The 27,036-nt window shown below is 41.9% G+C and overlaps 1 protein-coding gene across 5 annotated transcripts in view; it reads right to left on the minus strand.

Annotated features, from left to right (window-relative positions):
* Window positions 1–27,036, minus strand: part of nav1b (neuron navigator 1b) — an 89,047-nt gene that overhangs the window by 15,618 nt on the left and 46,393 nt on the right. For 3 of the 5 annotated variants that reach the window (XM_084063184.1, XM_084063181.1, XM_084063185.1), the window contains 12 exons: window positions 13,841–13,991; window positions 12,390–12,696; window positions 9,674–10,427; window positions 8,893–9,312; window positions 8,513–8,554; window positions 8,234–8,397; window positions 7,387–7,560; window positions 6,776–6,828; window positions 5,377–5,400; window positions 4,580–4,657; window positions 1,457–1,540; window positions 1,074–1,112 (listed from right to left, as the gene is read on the minus strand). In XM_084063184.1, the coding sequence (XP_083919310.1) occupies window positions 1,074–1,112; window positions 1,457–1,540; window positions 4,580–4,657; window positions 5,377–5,400; window positions 6,776–6,828; window positions 7,387–7,560; window positions 8,234–8,397; window positions 8,513–8,554; window positions 8,893–9,312; window positions 9,674–10,427; window positions 12,390–12,696; window positions 13,841–13,991 (2,290 nt within the window). The remainder of the gene's footprint in view (window positions 1–1,073; window positions 1,113–1,456; window positions 1,541–4,579; window positions 4,658–5,376; window positions 5,401–6,775; window positions 6,829–7,386; window positions 7,561–8,233; window positions 8,398–8,512; window positions 8,555–8,892; window positions 9,313–9,673; window positions 10,428–12,389; window positions 12,697–13,840; window positions 13,992–27,036) is intronic. The other 2 variants (XM_084063182.1, XM_084063183.1) reach the window with 2 other exon arrangements.

Genomic DNA, 27,036 nt, shown 5'->3' on the forward strand with positions numbered 1-27,036 from the left:
ACCCCAATTTTTTTCAAATCGGCCTCATGGTGGCACTATAACAGGCCGCTTTATGTTGAACCGTAGATTGTAGATTCAAAATTGTCCCTGGATTCCTTGGATCATGATGCAACTCCCTATTTAGGCCACATTTTTCACTATTTCACATTTTCTTCAAAAAGCTCTTGCTATTACTCCTACACATTAGTCCTAACCTCACACAAATGGTACACATCGTCTGTGGAGTTATTTGATGTACTGTATGTATTATTAAGATTTTTCATATTCCACTCTGATTGGCTTCATTGGCGTCTACAGTTTTACAAAGGACCCATTTTTACAAAAGATTGCTAAATAATGAGTCTGATTTACCCCAATCTTAACACAGAGCTACCCATAGGGATGCCACAAATGCTACAAATATCACTGTTTGTACTGTTTTTCTTCCCCCACCACATTAGGTACAAACAATCTTGTTAGTCATGTGACAATGACCCTCAAACAGGATTTTTATATAATATACCATTTGCTTTAAAAAAAAAGTTTAAGCCTATTTCTTAACCAAAAATGGCATAGGCTACAGTATATCACGAGCCCTACACCCATTCAATCCCAAATTGGAATCACCTGTTGAGGGGCCTCTATAGGGGCCGTCACAAACATAAAAACTCAAACCGAATGTTTTGGAAACACTATTTCCCAGTTTCCTCCGGAAATGTGCCGAAGACCTACGCTCTGAGGAGCACCCTTTTCTAGTTACTATTATTGTCACGTTTATTTATTCTTTCTATTTGAATGATGCCATTATATCATTTTTCATTGTGACTTTGTTTCCTTAACCCATTGAAACTGGGAAAGCATCTGTGTAATTTTGGATTTTAGCGTTGGCTATTAAAAAATAGCAGATATACAAGCTCATAGGGCGTCACTTCGTGCCGCGCTAAGAGCTTGTACAGTACATCTGCTAGTTTTTTTGGTGTGAGAAGTACTGATTTAGAAGGCATTTGTAAAATCAGCCTCAGGTCTTAATGGGTTAAGTGGTGACAAGGCTATACATACAGTAATAGGCTCTTTGGTATGTGCAGGTACTGTACCTTTGAGGAGGCCACCATGTGAGCTTGAAACATCAGATCCTGTACATAATGGAATAAAACCTGAGCTTAAGAACCATTTTTTTCTGCCTGTGTTTTCAAGAGTGTTCCAACTTCTCTTTCCATCAATTAGTCCACCACTGGAAGTTTTCCTTGGACCGTTTTCGAGGTTATTCCCCATAAGGGTAATGGTGTTTTGGGGTATTCACTCTAAAGAGGATAATGTATGTGCTGGGTATGGTCAAGGGAACAACTCATACAAGGACTTACAGTATCTTGGGAGACAAAATGCTAAAATAATACAAAATGCTCAAACTTTCCAATGAAATGAAATAACATAATTATAATGGAATAAAACAAAACAGACTGATTTCTGGATGTGATACCTTCTGCTCTGAGGAGGCAGACAGCGTCTGTAGGCGTGCTGTCATCAGTGCCAGGCTCTGCTCAAATGCAGCTACCAGGTTAGCCTTTTGAGACACAGAGAGAGAGAGAGAGAGAGAGAGAGAGAGAGAGAGAGAGAGAGAGAGAGAGAGAGAGAGAGAGAGAGAGAGCGAGAGAATAGACAAACACACAAAGACAGGAGAGAAATATGAGTCACAGGCTGCAACAGAAAGGTCTGCAGTCTCACAGGTTCAGGATCAAGCAAATGGCTCTCTCCTTCTGCAGGGAGGACATGGGAGGGATGGAGCAATGACCAGCTGTGGGAGATGTCAAAGATGAAATAAGGGGTTAGGTGACGGATGTGAGGGATGACAGCGACCTGACGCCTGGGCACAGACCTCTTCAAAAATATGATGTGTATAATGCAATGTGGATCACTATTGAACTCTGTGTTTCATGACTGCAGCATTAGATGTTGCAGTGATTCACGGTTATTTTGTTCTCTCAGCGTGTTGCTTTGCAACAGATCTTTCTGTTTCCTTTGATGATGGAATGTTAAGGTCAGTGTGTGTGGTTTACTGTAACGATAATGGTCTACATGCTTTGAGGTGAAGTGTCAGTTGCGGCAGTGTCACGCCACGAACCAAACAGGTATCTCTGACGGCCACCCGCTGGCCTGGGCTTCAGTCAAAAGGAATCATGCGACACCGTACGGACGGAGAGAAGGTTCTGGAAGTGACAGTGGAACAAACCTGGCCAAGCTGATACACCCAACATCCAATGGCGTGGGTCAATGGGAGCCAAGCAGGGGGCAGCGGTGAGTCCAAAAGTACAAGGAGGAAAGAGGGACAGCGATATTAGGCCTGGATTCGAAGTAGGGCTGTCCAATTAATCGAAAGTAATAAAAAATGGTGATATTATGTTTCACTGAAACTTGGCAACTAATTCATACAACATATTTGGTTAGATCGTTGTACCTTTAAAAAATTATACAAAGTATAATATAACCAGAACACTGTACAACCCATCTTCTCCATCCATCAGCCTCACAGAGGAGCAATACAATCACAGAGGCTGATAAGCACAATGAGCAACAGAGACAGTAAGAAAATAGTAAAAACATCCCTTTTTCATGACCAATAACCGTGAGAAAGAATCACGATTACAATACTAAGCAAAGTAACTGATAATGATAATCAGGATTAGCCATAATTGCGCCGCCCTAGTTCAAGGTCCTATTATGGATCTACACCGACTGAAGCTCACACACAAACACATTTGACAAATTTGAACTTGTTGATTTGTTGGTTATTTGCAGAGGAATTTGCTGTATCACATAGCTATTTACTCTATGAAACTAGGCTCTGGTTATTTCACACATCACATACTGTAACACAGATACTAGAGGATATCTCTAATGCTATTAATAGTTATAGTTCAAGGGTTCCATGAATCATTATAATTATTTCATCATGCAGAAATCTATTATCTATTATTAATTCATACCATGGCCACAGGCAATACTCGATTATGATTGGCCAGAGGGTGTGCATTACTTTCACATTACTGTTCGTCATCGTTCTAATCTAAATTAATGAATGGATATTTCTTAGATTGCAATCTATTTGTATTTGTGTGTGTCAGTGTCTGAGATTGTGTATTAAGGCTGGTTCTTCCATAAGGCCATTTGGGCTACAGTAATTGCTTATGTATTCTTATTTTTCCCCCTGATATTATAAAAAACTATTGCAATACAGTTATGGTATACTTATACTGTATAAAATGTTTTAATGCAGTATTATAAATGTCATAGTTGTATGTAAAAAAAAAAAAACATTTTGAAAGCATTTTGAATTATATTATCATATATCCAATTGCAGTCGATGCAATGCAAATAGAGCATCTTTAAACATCAGTTTTCTCCTTTTGGGGAGGCAATAGTTCACAAGTTCGAGTGGTTATCTGGGAATCAGAAGGGCCTTGGTTCAATCCTCACTCAGTCACTACAATTCCTCTATTCATTCACCACTCTATAGCACTGACATTCCCACATTGCTTCCTTCTGAGGATGTGTGTGCATCTTAAGAGCATATTGCCTAAAAACATGAATAAACACTGCTTATATTGATGGTAAGTGACCATTGCATAAGCGTGATGAACAATTCTGAGCCGTACGGTTATTTCAAAATAATACATTCTGTGGAGCGTATTATGTGGAATTAGCCTCCACATCATGCATCATTTTTCCATAATCACACAGTTCATTGTTGATAATCCCTTGCTTAATATAATAAGTTGGAGCATGGTGACTAATAGACTAAACAACGTTAGCTAAAGGAGGATGAAAAGTGAGAGCAGTAATAGGGAGAGGAGTGTGTGTGTGTGTGTGTGTGTGTGTGTGTGTGTGTGTGTGTGTGTGTGTGTGTGTGTGTGTGTGTGTGTGTGTGTGTGTGGACTATAACAAAAGTGGACAAACGCAATACACAGCAAGAGATCCTGGAAAATGACATGGTTACTCTAAGCCTGCATGTGGTGCAGAAAGTGATAAATCACTCTTAAATCACTTGGGAGTGGTTGTAATACATCCCTGGGGGTGCGACACAAAAACATGCACACCCACACACACACACATCCAGCCAATCCTGTCTACTGTGATTGATACTTGTTTTCTTTTTGGTCTGTAGATTATGCATAGATATATGCCTCATGGTGCTAACAACTTAACAACAATGTTCAGAAATCGACTCAGGATACACTTCTCTCACACCTCACTCTCTTAAATACTCAGGTTTTTACCTCATTGATACCTGATGCATATATTTTAAAATGGCTTGGATAGTGAAACATAGTGAAACTCAGTTACAACTAATGGATCAACATAATCTCTTCTACCCAGCGGCAGTACAATTTACATGATGCATTCTCACTCGGACCAAACACTTGTAATGTATCCAACACAAGACATTAAGAGATTGGCTTGCCAAAGGGAAGCTAGAAAATATTCCTCTGACACAGAACTATAAATTGCACGTGAAACTACAGTAAACTTGAAGTATTCTCGCCGAAAGATCCGGCTAAATGGTGGTATACAGATGTTCAACACTGGCAATATTTAATATACATACATTGGCAGAGAGCTGTGTGGTCAAGGTGGCAACCTTCTCCTGGGAAGACTCCAGTTCTCGTCTCAATTTGCGGATTTGCTATGAAAAGAGTGGACAGTAAGACCAAGCAGTGGGGAGACTGTGTACCTTACAGACAAATTGACACTGATCACACAAGTACTGTATGAGGATGTTAAGTCAGGCTTTTACCATGATAATGAAATACTGTACAGCCATGAAATGCCACATGTTTTCTGGTAAAAGTTTCAGATGGAGATCAGAATGATTCTTCACTACAGGCCTACAGTCAAATCTGGGTCAATTCTTACTCTAAACCCTTTAAGCATCTGTGTTATTCTATATTTTTGAGTTGGCTATTAAAAAATAGCAGATATACAAGCTCACAGCGCGTCACTTCGTGCCGCACTGCGAGCTTGTACGTCTGCTGTTTTTGGACATTTGGGAAAAATCTTGAAAGTGTTTGAAAAATGTTGAATAATTTGAAATTACGAAAAAAGTTTGAGAACTACTGATTTAGAAGGCCTTTGTAGAATCGGCCTCAGGTCTTAATGGGTTAAATTTACTGGCACTGGACATTTTTCATTAAATGTGAAAAAATGTAGGCAAAAAAATGAAGGCAGATATTGTCAAATAGACGATATTAAAAGATAAAAGAAAATGAAGCCGGCTGTGAACTCATAAGACAGAGAAACAGACACAGTTGGATGGATGGAGGGACTTGGTGGAATGGATATGGAGACATGATATGGTGAAAAGGACATAGAGTGGGCAGAAGAGGACCAGCCTGTTTGCCTTACCTCTCCTTGTATCCTCTCCTCGTTCTAAAGACGGCATGGTGAAGGTAAATAAACAAACAGTAAGGGGGAATAGGGTCACAATGTGAGCTTCAGGGGGCAGATAAGGGCACTAACTAGACGTAGTAAATTATATTTGACGCTAGAGATAGATAACAGGTGTTAAATGATGTGCTTGGTAGCAGGCCGGTGGGAGCTTATGAGGTTATGTGGTGGGCATTTGAGGTCATACATTTGATTGTGAGAATGAGTTCAAAAGGGGTTAGGAGGTCACTGAATGTAAATATTGTTAAACTGTGGTATTGGTAAACCAAGAAGGTGAAATGTAGGCACACTGCTACTTACAGTATAGGGTATTCAAATGCAAAAGAACATTTTCATTTTAGAGCAATAAAGTAGGGATGTCCGATTTTATCGGCCTCCCGATATTATCGGCCGATATTAGCATAAAAATTGATATCGGGAAAATATCGGTATCGGTTTTTGAAAAAAAAAAAAAATGTTTTTTTTTTTTTTTTTTTTTTTTGCTTTATAAATAAGTTACAGGAGTTCTTACTGTATATGGTGTGTGTGATATGAAATTTGAGCTTACCCTAATCACAATAATCCCCGCATATATCGGTATCGGTTGATATCGGTATCGGTAATTAAGAGTTGGACAATATCGGTATATCGGTTATCGGTAAAAAAGCCAATATCGGACAACCCTACAATAAAGTTTTAAGTAACCCAAAAGCTGTTCTTTGGCAATTTTATTTGTGTGTCTCAACCACACTTCAGACTCCTAACTTTCTTTTTCTTTTTTGCAGTTTTGTTACACTAAAAGTAAACTGTTGCAATGATATTGAAACAAAATTAACAGAATAAGAGTAAGATTGTGAAAATAAAACAAATCAAAGCAAGCATATGCATGCAATAGAAATAACAAAATGAATAACAACAGAATTATAACTGTTGGATTGTATGTCGCCTACAGTATTTACAGTCTCCATTAGAGTAAGTTGATTCCAACTTTAGAACTGTATTACAGCTGTCATCGAGATACATTGTTATTTCAAAATGCAATACCTAGGGACTAAAATACACCTGCTCATTGTCTGCACTTGCTCAATAAAGATCTTTAATAAGCAAGTGCAGACAGTGTGTGGGTGTCTTTTATTACTGCTAAGTGACCCTAATTTGGTGCAGTGACGCAGCCTTGCAAGAGATGCTTTATCTTCCCCTTTAATGCACTCCGAAATTATGTTAAATTATCACTTGATCAAGTGAACAAAAAGCAGTTTAGCTCATAAATACACTTAATAAAAAAATAAAAAATAGCATCACTTGACAAATTGCATATACGGTAAATAACAGAAACAACAAAGGCAACACAGTCTGCAAGAAATAACTATCTACTCACCGCGGAATAGTTTGATGAGGCATTCGATGCCAGAGAGAGGACAGAACCATGTACTGGAAAATAACAAATGAGAAAGTAATACGTTGATCATTAGGAAGAGCATGGGACATTTAATTGGCTACCCAATCTCTGCTATACGATGCATATTTACTACATATACACAACACAACGTACAGGATCAGTACGACATTATCGTGTGCGTGACACAGTGAGAGGAAATGATGAGCTGTAGTATCAAAAAGAGTGCTGACAATACTAAAGAGATGAAGTACATCCAAGCAAAGACGGAGAGAAAGTCTTAGAAATGGGACTAATAAGCTGACCCAGTTTTCGGTCAGCTCATTAGGCCCTTATATAACTCATCCCTAATACTTGCTCTTCATCTCTCTGTTCAGAAAAACAAGCCAGATTTCGTACAGAATAGCTCTCTTTCATCTTAAGCCTGATTTATACTTCACTGCACACCAGTGTCCTATGCTGAACATAGCCGATCTACAAGCTCACAATGAGCTATTTTCAGTGCGGGACACCTTTGTACGACTATGTATAATTCAGGCTTTAGGTCATGTTGGGTGGCTCCCCAGAAGAAGGGGGTTTCTCTGAGTGCTCACCATCTTCGCCAGGCTCACGGAACGACCCAGATCGCATCATGCTCTTGGGTCTGTCAGCCAGTGACATACTGCTGCCGAGGGGAGATGAACCATAGAGGTCGAAAGCTGATTCGCTGGGAGGGCCTATGCTGTTAGAGCGGGTGATCCTGTGGGGGCCACTCGAAATTGGGGTGACTACGATGAAAGAAAGGTTGAGAGTGTGAAGTTGTGATGGAGAGTGAGAGAAATGCAAGTTTAAGGGTAAACGCAGTGTCCAAAAGTCTGAATCTTTCTCAGTCTCACACACACACACACACACACACACACACACACACACACACACACACACACACACACACACACACACACACACACACACACACACACACACACACACACACACACACACACATCTAGGGATGCCGCCTTATTCTGATGACACAGTGTAAGTAGACACTGATGGTCCACAACAGTAAAACAGATAAATATAGATAAAGTTTCCCCCCCAACCCTCCCATCACCTCTCTGGCCAAAATGAAATGACTCTACATGTGGCATAGTCATTTTCCACTTGGTTTAATAGCATAATAATAACCTGATATCACCTCATAACACAAATGTATTGTATATTTATAATATTAACTACTGTATGTCAACATGGTGTTTCTAAGGCTTTGAGGGGTTAACTTGTCATTCTCAGCTGTGAGTTGACATGAAATGAACTTTGTCCTTCTTTTGCAAATCTTAAACAGCCAATAAGCAATGGTATTTTGGCAGCTTAACGAGTCTCTGCAGTCTTATCAGGTTCAACGCTCATAGCGGGAGAGCTTTTTGGAACCTGGCAGGAAAGCTGATGCAGTGGACTCACCGACGTTGGTGAGAGGGGCTCTGCCAGAGGACGGGTGCAGAGCACGGGTGGGGGAGGGCAGCTGAGGTGGGCTGTCGCTCTCCGTCATACTGACTATGTTGTGGGAGTGACGCCTCCCCTGTTTCCCTGCTCCGTCACTCTCTGATAGGCTAGAGCTGTAGCGTCTGACATGAGAGAGAGAGAGAGAGAGAGAATTAATTGTAAACAAAGTTGTAATGGAGCATAAGCCTTCAGATACAATGTTCTTGTAATTATTGAGAAGTTATTATTGAGACATACTCTAAGCCTTTCTTCGGTAGGGTGTTCCTGTCAGTTTGCAAACTGTAAAGAAAGACAAGTTGCCATAAATACAGAGAGAATAATAAACACACATAATGAAAGACAGTTGTTCATCAAACAGTACAGGTACTGTGGTCAACATATGCAGTAGAAAGATCTGTGTTAAGATCTGTTGCCCGTAGATCAAATCATTTTCTGGACTACTCGATAATCCTTTAATGATCGTGGGAGGGAAATTCAGGTGTCATAGCAGCAATAGGAGTGAGAATGAAACGGCACAGGTACAGGGAGTAAGTGTCAACACCATTCATCTACTGAGTGCTGCCTTTTTATAAATATATATATATATATTTTTTTTAAACTCTCCAGCCTTGACCCACCTGTCAGGGAGGTTTAGGGATGTTCTGCTCCCTGCCCCCCAGGTTCCCGTCCCCCTCGTCTCCCCCTTGTCCTGTGCCTCTGTCCTGAAATACCTCCCACAGGGTGGGACACTCATCTGGAGTGGCAGGGACTCCATGCTGCGGTGCATGCCCGACAACTTGGGGTACAGCAGTGGAGAGCTGCGCCCGCTCAGACACTCGCTGGTGTACGACCCAGGGGAGTCAATGTGAAGGACAGGGGCCGGGCTGGGAGTGAGGCGAGGGGCAACGCGAGACCCGGCCAGGTCCTGGAGCTTGGAGTAAGGGGGGACTTTGGGCGGCAGGTCCTGGATGATCACACAGGAGTCCAGGCTGTTGGAGTTGACCTTGTCTAGGTGAGCCAAGCTAGGAGGACGCCCCAGAGACTTGCAGTTGAGCATCCTATGAATTAGACATGAGGAGACAGAACAGTCAACAGGTGGCACAGGAAACGAGGGTCCTGAGACATGCTGTTTGGAGATATTCGCAGAGTCATGCATAAGGCATGAGTGCACCATACAGTCCTGACGCATGCAGTTGCTTTTTCCCTTATATAAATAGTTGGATATATTACGTCATTTGAAAAAGTTTTATACAAGTATTTTAAAAGTAGATCTCATCACCTACATATCCAACTTGACAAGTGACAACAACGTGTGCTATACTGTAAACATGTTGACACTATCTTTTCTTGTTGTGTACTGTTGATGTATTTCTTCACGTCAACGTCAAATACAGTATAAAAATATCAATGTTAACGGACCTTGGTGTAGTGGGCGACAGCTCAGGGTATTTACTACTGCTGGTCCGTCTCAGACCATGCAATTTAACAGTAGATTCTCCTGTGCACTCTGATTGGCTGTTGTCTCCTTTTAGAGAAGAACAGCAGTCCATGTCGGAGGCTTTGGCTCTGGCTCTTTCCTTCTCCTTCTCCCTGTCTGTCTGGTTGACAGGGCCTGTGCTGGTTCGGCTGGCCATCTTACTGCTGCCAGTTGCAGGCTCCTTCACCCGTGGACTCGTGGAGGCAAGGGGCATGGGTTTCAGGCTAAGCAGACTGGCATCCATGGTACCACCAGTGGGCCGGGACGCCGGGCGGCCTATCACGCTGAGAGCGCTCGATTTGGCCGGTCGTGGCAAGCTGCGGTACTGAAGGCTGTTTCGGGCATTAGGACCGAGGAAGCCATGCTCACTGCTGGCATCGAAGCTGTTCTTGCGACCCGTAGGTGGTCCCCCACCCACAGGCTTCACAGGGATGCCAGAGGACCTGGGGGTCTTGCCCACGGTGGCTGAGCCACTGGAGATGGTGGTGCCCCCTGCTGTCATAACCGTGGCGGTGCCAGTGGCCGGGGGTGGCTTCTTGTAGCCGAAGGAGGCTCCAGCACTGGGCTTCACTAAGCCAGACGGGGGCTTGCGGTAATCTCCATGGTGGTCCCTTCCTGCATCAGAGCGAGAACGCTGCAGGCCAGAGGTCTTGATGGACATCTTGGATTTGTCCTGTGGCTTCTCACTTTTAGGTGCTGCGAGAAAGAAAGAAGAAAGAAAGAAAGAAAGAAAGAAAGAAAAACAACAGTCTCTCTGTTACTGAAAATATTTTACTGAAATATTTCAGTAATGAGTTTCACATTGAGGTCCAGTTATGTGCCTGGAGAGGACTGACAGACGGTGATCTAAAGGTGAAAACACCAGCAGGAGGGTGGCCTGGTGACAGCGTTACGAGTCACATTGGAATGGATAAAATATCCCATTTGGTCACACATCATTATTCTCTAACTGGATGGAGACACATAAAAGTATCTGTACTGTATATCATGCACGCCATTAGAGCACACACAACATATACGCAAGGAACATCTGTATTTACTTACAGATGTTTTTATGTGCCCATGACGAGATGTACTGTATGACTCACCTATACTGACACATAAATCTCAGATGGGCTGTAAGGCTGTGTGAATAGAAAACACAGTGGTTCTTATTTCAATTATTGTCATAATTGTCAAATATATAATTTTTCCAAAGTAGCGAAAGTACCTGATATACAGTAAAAGCTCACAATATTTTGAGTTTGTAGATCAACTTTTTCTTTTTTTGGGGGTCCTTGGCAAAGGAAGGTTGTTGTAACATACTGTACTGATATAGTATTTTAGGATATTATTTGTGCTTATCATTGATTGGCTTAATATAAATTTTGGTTTTGAGGATTACTTAAACTAAAGAGTCAAACAAACCCTACAGGCCACTCAATCATTCCCGTCTAGCAGTCACGCAAACTGAAAAGCATTAGGCCAATAGTCATGTTTTTCCCCATCAGATTGCTGCCAAAACACATACAATCAGATACTGTATATTAATCACTCATATAAGCTGAAATGAAAGACAAACATGTTGAAGGCGTACTGAATTGCATCAGCGAGGAAATGGAACTCCACCTATTAATTAATTACATCATGCATAGAGAGAGATTAAAAGACAGCAAAAGATGATGATGGTTTGCAGGGGACTAACTAAGCCACCATCTCTACAAAGACAAATAAATAAGCTTTTCTCTGAGACACAACGAGAGAAGCATGGCTTCAGTTATTATATTTGAAACTAATACTTGAGTAAAATCAAACACAGGTCTTTTCAATTAAGTGCATCTTTCATTGAATTTTTCCCCCAACATACTGTGCAGTGCTACAAATCAAAACTGGGCAACAGCGCAAGCTTCTACATTTCATTTGATACCGAGCAGATATCCGCCTTGGCTACTCTACAAACAGACTTGCATTTGGATTCCATTTACCAGAGGTTAGGGATGACATATATTTCTTGCTAAAACCGGTCAGTAATCACAAAAAGAAACCCTCCCACTCACTTCAGGAGAGGGATTCCAGGGAGAGAGAGACCAAGAGAGTGAGAAACTGAGGGAAAGTAAAGCAGCGAGTCATAACAGCAGACAGACTAGAACAAATAGACAGACTGTCTCAAAGTCACAGACAAACAGCCGTGTCCAATCAGACATGCTGATATGAGCATAATTGACCATACTCACACGGGGGGCATATTGTTCTTACGTCATACTCAGGGGTTGGGGAAACACCGCGTGTGAACATGGTCAATACAGAAGATTGGGTGCACATTAGGGGTGTACCGATACACTATTTTCATGAAACGATACGATATTGGGCTCACGACATCGATACGATATCGATACGATACGATATATGACACTTTTTTATTATGAAAATATATGGGGGGGAAAAAAAGCAAATGCAAACAAATACTTCTGTTTTTGCATTATTATTATTGGCAAAAAGAAATTATTTTTTCTGATGAAGACCTTCTAGGTCTTCTTCAGGCAAATATATTTATTTGCCTGATGAAGACCTAGAAGGTCGAAACGTTGCATAAATAAACAGTACGTTTTTTTGGAGCTTGAGAACAGTGTGCAGACTTTCTTCTTCTTATCCTCAATACAGTATGTTAACAGATCTTACCAGCAACTTTCAGCATGCTCTGAGAGGTGTGGGTGATGGGGGAAGTCACCCCAACGGGAGGATTGCGTCCTTTCCTGAAGTTTCCCGACTGACCCAGGCTCTGAGGTTTCCTCAGCTCTCCTTTGCACCCCATGTCTTCAGCCATGGCCTGCGTTGGAGGCTTCTTTCTCCATTTGCTCGGAGCCTCAGTCTTGAGGCTGCCTGTGTCGTAGCCTCCGCCGTCAAGCTTGTGGCCGGCCTTGCAGTCCTCACTGTACCAAGACAGTCCGCTTTCCACCAGGGATCGCTTTTCCGCATCGGTGCGGAGCTGGATGGACAAGGGTGGGAAGAGTATGGGTAACAACTCAGGACGGTCTCAGACAGTGTCTATGTTATCTGTGGAGCAGCAGACTGTTTGTGTATGGATGTAATCTCCGCTCTCTGTAATCTTTGCTCAATCTCTATGTCTGCATTCCAGTTGTGAGTGGATGAGGGGAAGGATGATATTGGATAACAATAAAAAAAAAAAAAAAAAAACCTTCACAAAGGTAAACCTAATACAGAGTTTATTTTAGTTGCATGAAGATACATTATACGATATTATACGAGCTAAGTGATTACAAATGATCAACAGCAAGAAAATACTAGTAAAACAACAAATAGCAGTAGTAAACATGTATTAATAATCTGTGCAGGTGAGATAAAATACCCAAGGAGCTCATAAAGACATCTCTCCTAAGAAAAGAAAACAATAAATGATAATAACAACATAATAAATGTGACACAAAATTAATGTGGCACCAAACACACTTTGATTGTAATGCCAATAATAATAAAATAATTACCCAAGAGCTCAGAAAATGAGCACTGCTGTAGTAGATAATAAAAAGGTAATGAGTCTTCAGCCTTTAATTTGCACATAGGAAAATGCATTTATCATTGTGTACTTGTGTAGAATATTATTCCATCTCTAACATCGACCTAAAAATAATACTGTTTTTTATGTAGCTGTTATTTTTATGTTTTTTATTGTGGTGGAGCTTACCAGTTTAAGATTTTCACACGTACCTGATCAGTGTATTGTGACAATAAAACTGAATCACAGCCAACGGAACTCATACAAAGATAACTTTTCTGACTTGAGTTGAGCTTTCCCTCAACCAACTAATCATCACTTATTTTATTAACCACTTAAATCCTATATATTTATTCGACTGGGGTCCCTTATGGGTCTACACGGGTCATCTCCTTTTTCCCTCTACACCTAATCCCTTTGTCAAAAATAGCCAATCTACAAGGTCACAACGCATCACAAAACGGCGTGTTGTGAGCTTGCAGATCGGCTATTCTTGCCAAATTTTTATGTTTGCCTAATATGATATGCCCAAGATAGGGACGCTAGTGTTCATGGGGTTAACAACAGGAAAATCCTAATCTAATCTTGTTCTTTCCATACAGGCTTGTGCACTCACCATGACCGAGGAGTTGCGTCTGGACCCCAGTGGTGTAGTGGGGAGAGAGTTGAGAGAGGAGCTGACATTGAATTCCTCCGAGCTGAGGTTGTCTGAACCTTCGCCATCTCCATCGCTGAGACCACTGCTGATTGAACTGCTCTCATCCCAACTGAATCAAGACAGAGGGACAAGTCATTAAAATCAACATAGTGTAAACCACTTTCAACCTGTTTTTTGACAATGTAATTTCACAACAATGCAACAACGTTGTGAGCTTGTAGAGCATTGCTATTTTTTAAATAGGGCTTAAGCGGTTAAGTATCACCACAGTGCTCTGACACAATGTGGCCGAGAATGAGTGAGCAAGTGAGGGTTTGATATTTTGTTCAAGATACCACAGTCATCCTGGAGATGGAACCAATAATCTTTCATTCAGGGTGCTGTCACTCACACTTATGGAATTCTGCACACTGCAATGCAGAATTATTGCCATACAAATCAAGTAATATCTTGGAGAAAAACTTTCACTTGAGTCAAACTGATTAAAGTTTCTGAATGAATGTAAAAGTAAATAAGTTGAACCAATAGATAAAAAAAAAAAGTCTCCGAAATTCTTTTTGTGGAAAATACAAGATATACTGGCAATATTGTTATATCCAAATGACAATATTGTTTTATCCAAACAGAAGTCCTCACCAGCAAAGTGAGCAAAAGCTGGCAGTGACTTTGACATATCCATCTGTCCTAGGGGAGAATCACCCTGGAGGTGACCACATGCTCAATCAAGCAAGTAATACCAACATGGCATGCAGCTGCTTTCATCCAAGTAATGCATGATTTATACTTGGTTGTGCACGATATATCGCACACCAAAAATAGAAAAAATAGCCAAACTAACAGATATACAAGCTCACAACCTGTCGCAGTGCGACACTGTGTGAGCAGGCATCTGTTATTTGTTTGGTGCGCAACACCGGGGCACATCTACGTAAGGATTAATGCATCAGGGGCCAGGAAACAGACTGTAATCGGGCCATACATAATAAGCTCCACTTGAAATACACAATCAGCAATTTATTTGATGTATATTCACCTACAGTACAGTATAAGTTACTGAAGAGTTTAAGTTTGGACATTTCGCCATTATAAGTCAAAACACAGATGCACTACAGACCAATTTGCAAATGTGAATAAAATCATTAGCTTGCATATTTGTGTGGTTCCCTAACAGATGTACAGTACATTATACTCCACTATTTATAAACATTACAAAATTAAACTGCCTCAATATAGATTTAAAATCCATTTAGCTGTTATAAAAAGATCAGATAACCACGGTTAACCATGTTTTTTTTTTGTGTGAAAAAGATCCCCCATCCAATAATTCACTATATAAACAAAACTCATTTTCGACCGAAAGTCTTTCAACAGTGGGCGTCATACAGCAATTTCTGATTGTGGTTGAGCGAGGCTTCCCGTTACACTGGGCATACTAGTAAATCATTCTTTCTGAATGATGAATGAATGGCGAATGACTGCTCAGGGTTCATAGAGCCAACTGGCACCCTTTGAGAAGCATGAGAAAATCACAATGGCAGCAGCATGTAGGACCAGACAGCCTCCTGTGGTACTCCCCCTGACCCTTCTCTGCAAACTCCCCACCACCAGATGGTACCTGATGGTACCTGGCCAGCCTCCTCCTCGTGTGAGAAGGGAGACGTCCTCCTACCCCTAACCTACCCACATATACAGTATTCAGCATTCACTCCATAGCATAGAATCAAGAGGGGTTTATTTGTCACTCACTCATACAGGGGCTGGCAGTGAAATGTTGGCGTGGCATGTTCCACAAGACTGCGCTAACAATAACAATACATGAATATAACAAGATAATAATAGTGATAATAATGGATGTAATAAAATAAAAAATAAAGTTGGCAAAGTACAGGCAAGAAACAGGTAAGCCTATGGGTAAACTCTTTAGCAGGAATGGGTGATGTGCAGAAGGGGGGGGGTAATTTAGTGGAATGTGCAGTACATATATTCACATACTGTACATATGTACAATAGTGTAAGTAACCAGCCAAAATATGTGGGGTTACAGATTGAATGTTTAATGTGTGTGTCCTTGTCCTTTTTCAGGGCTCCGACAGCCTCAGGGAAAAGCCCAGCATTTGAGACACCTCAGAAACAGTCCGTTACTGGGGTGGTGTTGGTGTTTGTCCTTTATCCCCTTTTCCATACTTAAGCACCTGCTGTCATTATGCCTCCTGCAGGAATGGGAGGGAGCTCCCCGAGTCCCTGTGGTGGGCTTGGCCGACCACACCACCTTCCACAGCACTCGCAGAACTTGGGAACAATGGGAAGAGCTAGGCCCATACCAGACAGTGATAATGGTCCCTGTCAAGATGCTCTGGGTGTTAGCAGAGTGGTAAGATTTCAGGACCTTCTCTGAGACCTTGCACTTCCTCAGCTGCCTAGCCTTTTTCCAGTGTCTGTGTGCATTCTCCAAGTCAGGGCCTCTGTGATGTGCACACCACGTGGATCACCACAGCTGCCTGGATATGTTTGCATCGCAAAATAAGTCTGAATGAGATTACATATAAATGCAGATTGTGGTGCGTGCCTGAATGCAAAGTGTAGCCTGCTTTCAGATTAAAGTTCAAGAGAGGACAAAACACATGAGTGTGAAGAGGGCATGAAATTGAATTGAGTCCGTTTTTTAGGATAACACCCTGTTGAACTGAAGATCTCCACAGAGTTGGAAATGCGACAGCTCGGCGGTATATCATTATTATATACCTCTCCATTAGCACTGGCAACCACAGGTAGCAATCAAGTTTATGTCAGCTCACAAAAACGTGGCACAGTGGAAAGGTAAAAAGATTAATAAAGAGCCCTTGGAAGCTGAGTCATTCCAAGGGCGAGAGAATAGCTCTCTTCTGTTTCTTTGCCTCCCCTCACTGAGCTGAAATTGCTCTTTGTGGCTTCATAGTCTGCAATTAGCAGAGGCAAGGAACATGGAATTGCATATGTAAGAAAAATGCAGGGAGACAAAAATGGCTCATAGAAAATTCTGAAACAGCAGAGGAAATAGGATTTAATCACATGGGTTTATTCTAAAACAGAGTTGAGTTCTGGAGGTACAGTGTGTTCCCCATACGCTGTAAACTAAAGAGAGTTAACCACTTTCAACCTGGTGTCCCCTATAGGCATGTAATCCGGGCAAAGAAATAACAAAATAAAATGAAAATATTAAAGTGAAAGATTGTGAAATACTGTACGGCTCAAGTGGTTAATTTGACTCAGAATGTCAAAATGGAACATGGTACATTCAGATTTTATAGAGTTGCTATGTTCTGTTACAGTATGTGTCTGCATAATATGGACTAGATGGTGATGCATGAAATCCACTGTCAGTAGCCCATCAACTAAAGACTTGTGGCCACATGTGCCTTTACCTCAAAAACCAAGCAGTTAGCCAGACCAAGCTAATTTTTGTATTTGAGCATAGGGCTTCAACAGCTCTAATCGCAAACTAACTATTAAAGTTATACAATAAAGTCCAAGCCAGCATGTTGACTGGGGCTTGGCATACTTCAGCAATAACACCAACTCTATAAGTGATGATTAAGTCAATCCGTGGCCATCATGAGCCCCATAGGGATGTGAGACCAATAAGAAAGAGACTGGAGGGAATGTGGGCTGTTGATAATAATACAAGCCAAACTGTCTGTTCTCTGAGGTGAAATTCAGACAGGGACAGAGTGGGTGTAGTCAAACAAGTACATACTTCATACTAGGATGGCAATTAACACTTTGTTTAACATGGCAGAGCTCCAAGTTCGGCCTGATTTGTGAGTTTGTGCTATTAGCTGAATTTAAGTCTCTGTGAAAATGTTTTGGTTTGAAGGATTATGGTGGGTGGCATAGGGTGGGGATTCTGGGGAAACAGCTATATATAAAAATCACTACAATATATTCAGTGCATTGACTGCATTCCAAACTTGGAACAGTTGGGTGCATGTATCAATCTCACACTGAAGTACTGCTTGTCTGCAAGATTTGCAGCATAGGTGGACCTCGCTGAAAAACTCAAAATAGCCCTAACCGAACATAATAAACATGACAAAATACCTCAAAAGATGGTTCAGAGTTACATTATCTACTATTTATGGGATAGGTCAATTCAGCATTAAGCCTGTATGAAGCAACAGTGAATTGCACAGAGAAGGATGAATAAGTTATAGCCAAAAGAATGTGCAAGGGTATTTTTTTCTTCTTCTCACTGTAAAGCATTGGTTCTCAAAGAGGGGTCCCGGGACCCCCAGGGGTCCTTGGGGGGATTCCAGGGGGTCCCCTCCCCAGTGAAATGTGTTAATACAGCATCACAATCATTTTAACCATTTATCCAATTACATGTTAGTTATTCAAAAATAACAAAAATATTTTGAAAAATCTTAAAAGTGTTGTGACAAATCTTTTCATCTGGGGGTCGCTGGTAAAAAACATTTTGAGATGGGGGTCCGCGGCCAAATATATATCAATTTGGGGGTCCTTGGCATTTAGAAGTTTGAGAACCAAGTGGTGTAAAGGACAATGAGGACATCATTGTCTATGGAGTGCATGCCTAGAATACCGCCCAACTCACTCCAAATCCAACTCACTCCATGAAGACTTAAGAAATATTTGCCCAACTCACTCCAGGGCTCGCCCAACTCACTCCAGGGCTGGGACAACTCCCTCCAGGACCAAAGACCAACTCCCTCCAGGACCATAGCCAACTCACTCCAGGACCAAACCCAACTCACTCCATGCAATGTCACCAGTGTAATATTGGTTCAATGTGTCAGTGGTGTAAAGTAACTAAGTACATTAACTTAAGTACTGTACTTATGTACAATGTTGGGTATTTGTGCGTTATTTGAGTATTCCCAACTTCCAATGGTTTTACCTCTACTCCACTACATATTGGATCCACATATTGTTTTTTTACTCCACTAAATGTATTTGTTTTACTAGTTACTTTGCAGCTATAAATTATAATATTATAGTGTGTGTGTGTGTGTGTGTGTGTGTGTGTGTGTGTGTGTGTGTGTGTGTGTGTGTGTGTGTGTGTGTGTGCGTGTGTGTGTGGGTTGAATCGGTGGAGACTCTTACATTCTAACCCTAACCCTAACCCTAACCTGGGTGGAGGGTGATTATGCGGGTGAACTCAGTGGAGGAGGGCCAAAACCTTAACGAGGAATATAACAACACCTCTTGATTTGACCAACAATAGAATAAGACATCTAACAAACACTGGACTCCAAGTGCCAAAGTGCCCCCCCCCCCCCCCCCCCCCCCAGAACCATTAAGTTGTTTTGTAGAGACAGTATTTAAAACTTTAACCAAGCCTAAAACAGAATAGAGTTAAAAGTAACAAATTCCTCAATATTGTACTTAATTCCTCAATATTGTACTCAATAATAATTTTTGGAGTGAGTTGGGCAAGTGTGTGGAGTGAGTTGGGCAAGTGTGTGGAGTGAGTTGGGCAAGTGTGTGGAGTGAGTTGGGCAAGTGTGTGGAGTGAGATGTCTGGAGTGAGTTGGGCGCGATTTGGAGTGAGTTGGATTTGGAGTGAGTTGGGCGGTTACCCATGCCTATGGCAGAGTGGTAATGAAAGGTTATAGCTGTGGTAGAAATACCACAATTTGTCTAAGAATTAAAATGTGTTTACACAGCGACGTTAGTCTATAATTGTTACTCATACACACACACACACACACACACACACACACACACACACACACACACGTCAACACCCGTTTCACTTTTCCTTATTTTTTTCATGAGCAATGTCAAACCAAAGGCAACAATGACCGTGAACTTCTGGAACAACAAACACTGATAAAGTTCATCTATCGAGACAATAGTGAACAGGATGACCTGTTCACTGATAGGCTACCCAATGTCAAGCACAATTTAAATGCATTATGGAACTACGGTGCATCCTGGTCCACATCAAAATCGCAGATCCTGCCAAACATATCCTTTTTTTTTGCGCATCCAGGCCTGTATGTATCGATCAACATCAACAATAGGCTATTCTCTCTAGTGCAGTCATAATACCCATAACAATTTTAAAGGAAAATAAAAAAATCCTAGGTTAATTTACCTGGGCGCAAAACGTAACGTCCTTTTAGCTCTTGACGCCGATTGTAAAGGTGGCACTTTTCCGATCAAAACGCGACCGTTCATTATTTTGCAGCCTATTTTTTTTACATCCACACGGAAACCGTACGTGCGCAACAACCTAAAGTCCTGAAAGATGATGCGTCCATTCAAATTCGCCCTCTGTATCCTCCGCGAGCAACGAGCCCGACCGTTTCCCCATTGAATTCGAATGGAGCGAGGACTGCGTTAACGGTCCGCTGCTAGCCTATAGGAAACACCCCCGACATGAAACCCCCTACTCTGTAGTGTACTCTCTCTCCTTCACTGATGGCAAACAGCTGTTGCTCATCTCAGCCCGAAGGAACTATTAAGCTACAGCATGTGGTTCTCAAAGTGGGGTCCGCGGACCCCCCAAGGGGTCTTGAGTTAATAGAAATAGCCGATCATTACAAGCTCCTAACCCCGCATGGGTCCATGCAGGGTCCTCACCAAAATTTGTCAAAATAGCCGATTAACAAACTCACAATAATGTGTCAGTGATGTGATGCATTTTGGAAAATGCATGTAGATCCCTGGCCAAATATATATACATTTGGGTGTCCAGTTTGAGAACCTCTGGTCGTAGCCTACTATACCCACAACATCACACAAAAATCTATCATTAAAACGCATAGCACATACTGTAGGCAGTAGGCTACAGCAGTAGGCGACTGTGTGAGTAGGCCAGTCAGGCATAGGCCTACAGTTCTGCAAAACATGATTTATATTTCAATACCGTTAATCATTTAATAAATTACAGGATTTACATGCCATATTTAGCCTATATAGTATAGCCTAGTATACAGTATTCTCATGGTGAGAGAAATGTTGTCAATGCCAAGAATTTGGTGAAATGAAAATTATTTAATGGTAGTGTGTAAGTGATATATTTTTGGTTAAAACAAAACGTTTTTAGTTCAAACGCAACGGTCTATATTCTGATAGCCTATCATTGAGTGTTTGTTCAGTATCAGGGGTCTACCGTCTCTCCAGCTCTAATAAACAGAAAATACATTTTGGTTGCCAATTTAATCCAATCAGGAGAGAGTATGCCTACCCATTTATCAGCTTAAATTTGATAGCGTTCTAGTTTCAATTTTGTCTGCTCCTTTCTTCGTGTCATCACTTCAATTACTTCTTTATTATCCTGTATCCTGTGCGAGTTCTCTCTCCTGATTGGATAAAATGTGTTACCTGACCTGAAAATGCATTTTCTGTTTATTGAAGAGCTGGAGAGAGAGCTATTTAACAAAAGAAAATCACTTACTGCAGCTTTAATTTGCTAGACTTGTTTTTTATGACAAATTGTTATCGTTCCAATGGAGCTCTGCAAGCTACATTGAAGAGCTGGATATCATTATGAATGAATAAATTGTGTATGTTCTTCTCTTTCACAGTTACATGTGAATTACCCTCTGGGACCAAACTGGAAACATCCAGACCAAGGTAAGGTCTGAATCACAGAGTAGGCAACCACATAATCCTCAGATGAGTTGAGGACCTCCAGTGAGACATGAGGAGCCTTGGAAAACCAACCCCCACCCCCAACCCCTCCTCCTTTGCTTTTTATTAGTAGTGGAACAGTCTCACGTGATGATCTCACCAGGTCATGGTGCTGTAACCACTCAAGAAGGTGAACCGTGGGTTAAGAAAGTCCCCACATATATCTTAGGGCAACTTCTGGGTTTCCTGTAAGTGCCATTATATTATTTCAAAAGGAAATGTCTTGTACTCCCATCAACCACCCCAAAATACCAGAGCACAGTGTATGAAGGAATAGAATTGATTGCATTTCCATTCTCTCTGAACAGACATTCTCTCTAAAAGAAATGTTTAAGGAACATGGAAAATGTGTTGCATTCACTCTGACAGACAACAAACATGCAATGAAAGCAAAACATCAACAGATAGACTGTGAAGATAAAAGTATTGTTGTGTCTGCCTTTATCTTTTGATGTCTCGACTTGAGACATGAGCTCATGAGGGTAGCTTCTGTGGCAGATGTCCTTTTGTTATTTTTTTTCTAATTTTTTTAATCTAAATCCAGCATGTGAAGAAGCATTTTCTTTATATATTTACCGGTTACTCTGAAACCTCAACTGTTTCCTAATAGCCAAACAGTTTCCTAATAGCCAAACAACCCCTTGTTTGGGAAGGATGAGTGATATAAATTGTACACAACACAGACACGCACTACAGCCCTCACGTCCCCTGTTTATCTGAACTGAGCCACAGAGCTGCTAAACAATCTGTCCTTTAAACGCCCCCTGCATCAGGTTTGTATAGTAAAGGCTGTCCTCCATTGATAACCAATGTGCCTGAAACATCCTCTGGGTGTTTGCTAAGCTGGGGCCCATTGGATACTGTCCGTGAGAGTCAAAAGCAGTCTGTGACTGTGTAAATAATGAAACTGAGTAAAAACGATCTCTAAATGTACATTGCATGGAAAATGTATGGTTAAGGTGTATGCAACATTTTTGATTATGGTATAGTGTTTGTTGATATGAAAACTACATTCTATAGTCACAGGATTTGACCTTTAAAACACAACATGTAGTTATACTGTTATTTGCATTGTAGGGCAGTATTGGCCAGGATATTTACAAGCTGTTTAAAAAGAGATTTACCCCATCTGTGGGGATGGACCCAAAGAATGGGTAGGCCTATAGTCACACAACAACATGTGGTGTCTGGAGGATAGCAGACAGGAAGCTTTATGTCCTGACCTTTTGTTATTGCAACCAGTTAAAAGTTCAGCCACAGCTCTAAGCACAGACATTTAAAGATGTTTCTGAAAAATCCCACAGAGTTGACCTACCGTACATGAGGAATTTTGGACAGATGGACAATATTAAACTAGCTTTTTTGTCTATATTCAAAATATTCACTTACTCTACCAGTAATGAACTGAATCATTGATGAACATTGCCGGAATTTGGCTTCAACGAAAAGAATGGGATTACTATATTGCAATATTTCACAAATCTATCACAAATCAGCACATTCTGGTTAAGCCTACCTTAAGTGAGGATGACCTACCCCACGATTGATATGGAACATCCTATCCAATTGCCAGCTGTTCTTTTTTTTTAAATAAGACTTAGCTTGAAAGATGTCTTTTTCAAGCAGGCCTGCTTCTCACTCAAATAGTTACACATTCACAGCTGGGCACTGCCTAGTTAGTGCAACCTAACCTACAATGCAGTTGGGGGTACAGTGGCTTTCTCAAGGGCACTTCAATGATGGGTGTTGAGGGAGGGATGAGTGCTGGTCAATCAGAACATGCTCTCAGCCCCCCAGGCTCCTATATACGCACACTGGACAGAACCTTTCTCCACACTGATGTCCGGGTGTGGAACAGTCTACCAGAGCATGTAGTTGATTCCATCACAGACAATGGCCTTCAAGCCTTTAAACGCAGAGTTCATAGACATCTCCTGACCACCCCTCACACTGACTGTTGAGCTGCAGTGAACCGTATGATTGACCAATGGATAGTGGATACATTCTCTTACTTTGCTATTGTTCACAATTGGCATACAATTTAAATCACGCTCTGCTCCTCTAACAATAACATTGCTGATCAATAACCTTTTGTTTCTCTAAGGTGTTGTTGTGACACAACATTTCCAGCAGGAGGCACAATAACTCAACAATGCCTGGTCACATTCTATTACTGTGTGTGTGTGTGTGTGTGTGTGTGTGTGTGTGTGTGTGTGTGTGTGTGTGTGTGTGTGTGTGTGTGTGTGTGTGTGTGTGTGTGTGTGTGCCGTGCGTGCGTGCGTGCGTGAGTGCGTGCGTGTGCGTGTGTGTTGAGGAAGTGTCATCACTCTACTCACTGCACCCGATCCCATCTTACAACATGGGCAATCATTTAAGTAGGCTGTGAGAGCATCGCTGAAATGCACCCTGACATTTGGTCCTATACTGTATACCCATTCAAGCATCTCATTCAATCAATAAGTCTGCCCACGAGGGAAACTGGCAGGGCAGGGCATTGCTCCAGCACATCAAGGATCTTCCAGTCATTTTTTTGATCTATATTGAGCTTGACCATGGAGCAAGCAGGTTTGTGCTACCATCAGCGCAGGAACGCTGTCGTGGCAGTACAGCAAATGAGTCTGAGATGCATCAGTGATTGTGTCCAAGACTATTATATACATGCTCCAACCTCCAGCCTGAAAATGGCTCTGTTGCCCAACTTGGAAATGAGCACACAATCTTTATCAGCCTCAGACAGGAAGCTTTCCACTGTAGCCACAACGCAGGGGATGCAACATGGAGCACACAGTAAACGTAAAATCCTCTATAATACAAAACAGAGCTCTGACTCTGACCGTACGAGAGCAAGCTACCGGTGGCTGGATGTATTGCCGACCCGTCTTCCTCCCTGCTGAGACCTATTTAGTATTTTCTCAGTAAGACGGAAGGCTGCATGTGTCCACAAAGAACCCATCTGGTCCAGTATGACCTATCGTGGGAAACCGAACTTCAAGCAGGACAGCAGTGACACAGACCTACATTGAGGAAAGTTGAGATGAGCTAAACCCAATCAAATCTGTCTTCATTTGCCGTTTAAAACAGATGATTCTGTGTCAGACTTCAAATGAGTACATTGAGGAGAGTGAGGCACTGTACACAGTAACATCCTCACTGTTAATTTATCTACCAACTCTGCGAGTGTACAAATGTGTCCATTTGGTTACATACTGTATATACACTCAAAGAGATAAAGAACACATTCATCAAACTGGAACATGATCTAAAACATTACATTATCATTTCCACCTGGGGGTGAGCACACTGTAGTGTAATGTATGTATGCTAGTGTAATGAAAACTGCACACCCAGACAACCACATAGAGGCCAGTGTAAACAGGGAGCATACGTCATTGACATGATACAGAGATGATTCATGCTCCCCAGGGGGCCACTGTAATGACAGGGCCATTATTCACACGGACAGAGGTGGTGGTGGTGGTCTTGTTGGTGGGGTGGCCGTGTCCGTACAGTACTTTGGACAGACCTCTCAGTGGGGAAGGAAAACTCCATATTGAGCACAGATGTTGGAACTGCTGAGTGTGTGAGGATGACTTCTGTGTGTGTGTTTGTAGTACATCCAGTATGGGGTGTCTTGGTTTATATGATGGACTTGTGTGGGCTTGTGTATGTTTGTGTGCGTGCGTGTGTGCGTGCGTGCGTGCGCATGTTTGTTTGTGTTTGCTCAGTTTCTGCAGTAACAGCTAGGCCACAAAGTTCTTCAATACTCAACAACACTACCACTTGAACCCTAGCATATATATTCTGGAGGTAACCTTGTGTGACGCGTTGTGAGCTTGTAGATCGGCTATCTTTGGCAAAGATATTTGGTGTAGAGGGGAAAAAAGAGTGGACCAAGTACAGTGTGTGTGTGTGTGTGTGTGTGTGTGTGTGTGTGTGTGTGTGTGTGTGTGTGTGTGCGTGCATGCGTGCGAGAGAGAGAGTGCACATGTATGCTAAAATCTCCCCAACGGAAATCAGTAACCGTCCCTTCTCATTTGAACCATAGCCCATAAAAAGTAAAGCGGTGGCCCTACTGAACTCTAATCCCTCCAGGACCTATGGAGCCCTCGCCAGAGAGGCCCATGCAGGTCCAATCAGAGAGCAGATGGGTTAAAATGGGTCAGAACACTGGTGAGGCTGCACTGGTCAGGAAAGCAGTCAGCGACTGTAGAGGAGGGCTCCAACTCAGGCAGGAAAAGGGAAATTGAAGGCAGACAGCCGGAGGCACAGACCTAGGATCAGATGACTGCTGCAAACTCTCTTGTGTGCCACGGGCATGTCGATATGTACAGTTTCCATGATTGAGACCATAAAGTATTTCAATATCTGGAACTCTACAGACTCAGAGACAGTTTTTGAGCAGATCCACACACAGTTAAATCTCGTATTCATTTAACTCTGAGAGAGCACAAATAGACCCAAAGGGGATCATTCTTAACTCTCTCATTTGACTGTGTAGGCAGCTTTTTTTTACTGTTACCATGGAAATTCTATTGCCAGAGGAGCAAACTAAGCCACTGGCTTATCGTACAGTAAAATGTGGGCAAGAACAGGACTGAAATATCAGCGCTGGAAAAGAACAACACAACATATTTGTTCATAGCATGGTCTGGATCTTATCTTTAAATAAAATGCATTTCGACATCACTTAAAGCATGGTATATTCAGTGAAGGAACAACAGCTTCTGGAAAGCAGACTAGAATAACATAACTTCCTGCTGTCATGGTCAATGATTGATGATCCTTCCTATCCGAATACTCGTAATGCAGGGACAAGCGGGAATAACAATAGCTATACGTAGGCAGCCATATTTCTCCCACAACTCTACTCACACTACAGCCTAATGAAATGGTTAGCACACAGCCTCCACACCCATCTCTCACTCATAAAAATGTGTGCACACACACACGCACGCACACACACACACGCGCGCGCACGCACACACACACGCACGCATACGCACATGTGCACGCACACACACTCATTCAACAGCTACCACTCAGAGACACACAAGGCAGTGGGTCAGTGGAGGAGGGTTGCCATGGCAGCACACCCCCATCCATGTTGCCGCATGATCAGAGGCGTGATGCTGCTGCACCAGCCTCTTCTCTCTGCCTGTGTGACTATGGGAGAACACAGCTGAGTGCAATCTAATAGCCCTTCCTTCACTCCACACTGCTCTGTCCTCATGCACATCGTTACCTCTTATCTCCATATTTCAACTTTTCTTTCGTAAACGAATGCCCCACTTCGTCATACTACAGTGTCCCACGAAAGTGGCACACATAGACGATCTGCTATTTTTGCTAATTTAGACAGGTTTTTAAGTGAAAGGTCAAATTAACAGTTTTGGACATACAAGGTTTCCACCTGACAGTGATGACATTTAGGCTTACTGAGAAAGAAATGGTGCAACCCTGTTTACCATCTCTGTCAGTCAGTCAGTCAGTCGGCTTCATTCCACAGTTTCCAGTCA

This window comes from Gymnoscopelus microlampas, assembly GCF_963454915.1.
Source record: "Gymnoscopelus microlampas genome assembly, chromosome: 7".
In the NCBI taxonomy this organism is placed as follows: Eukaryota; Metazoa; Chordata; class Actinopteri; order Myctophiformes; family Myctophidae; genus Gymnoscopelus; species Gymnoscopelus microlampas.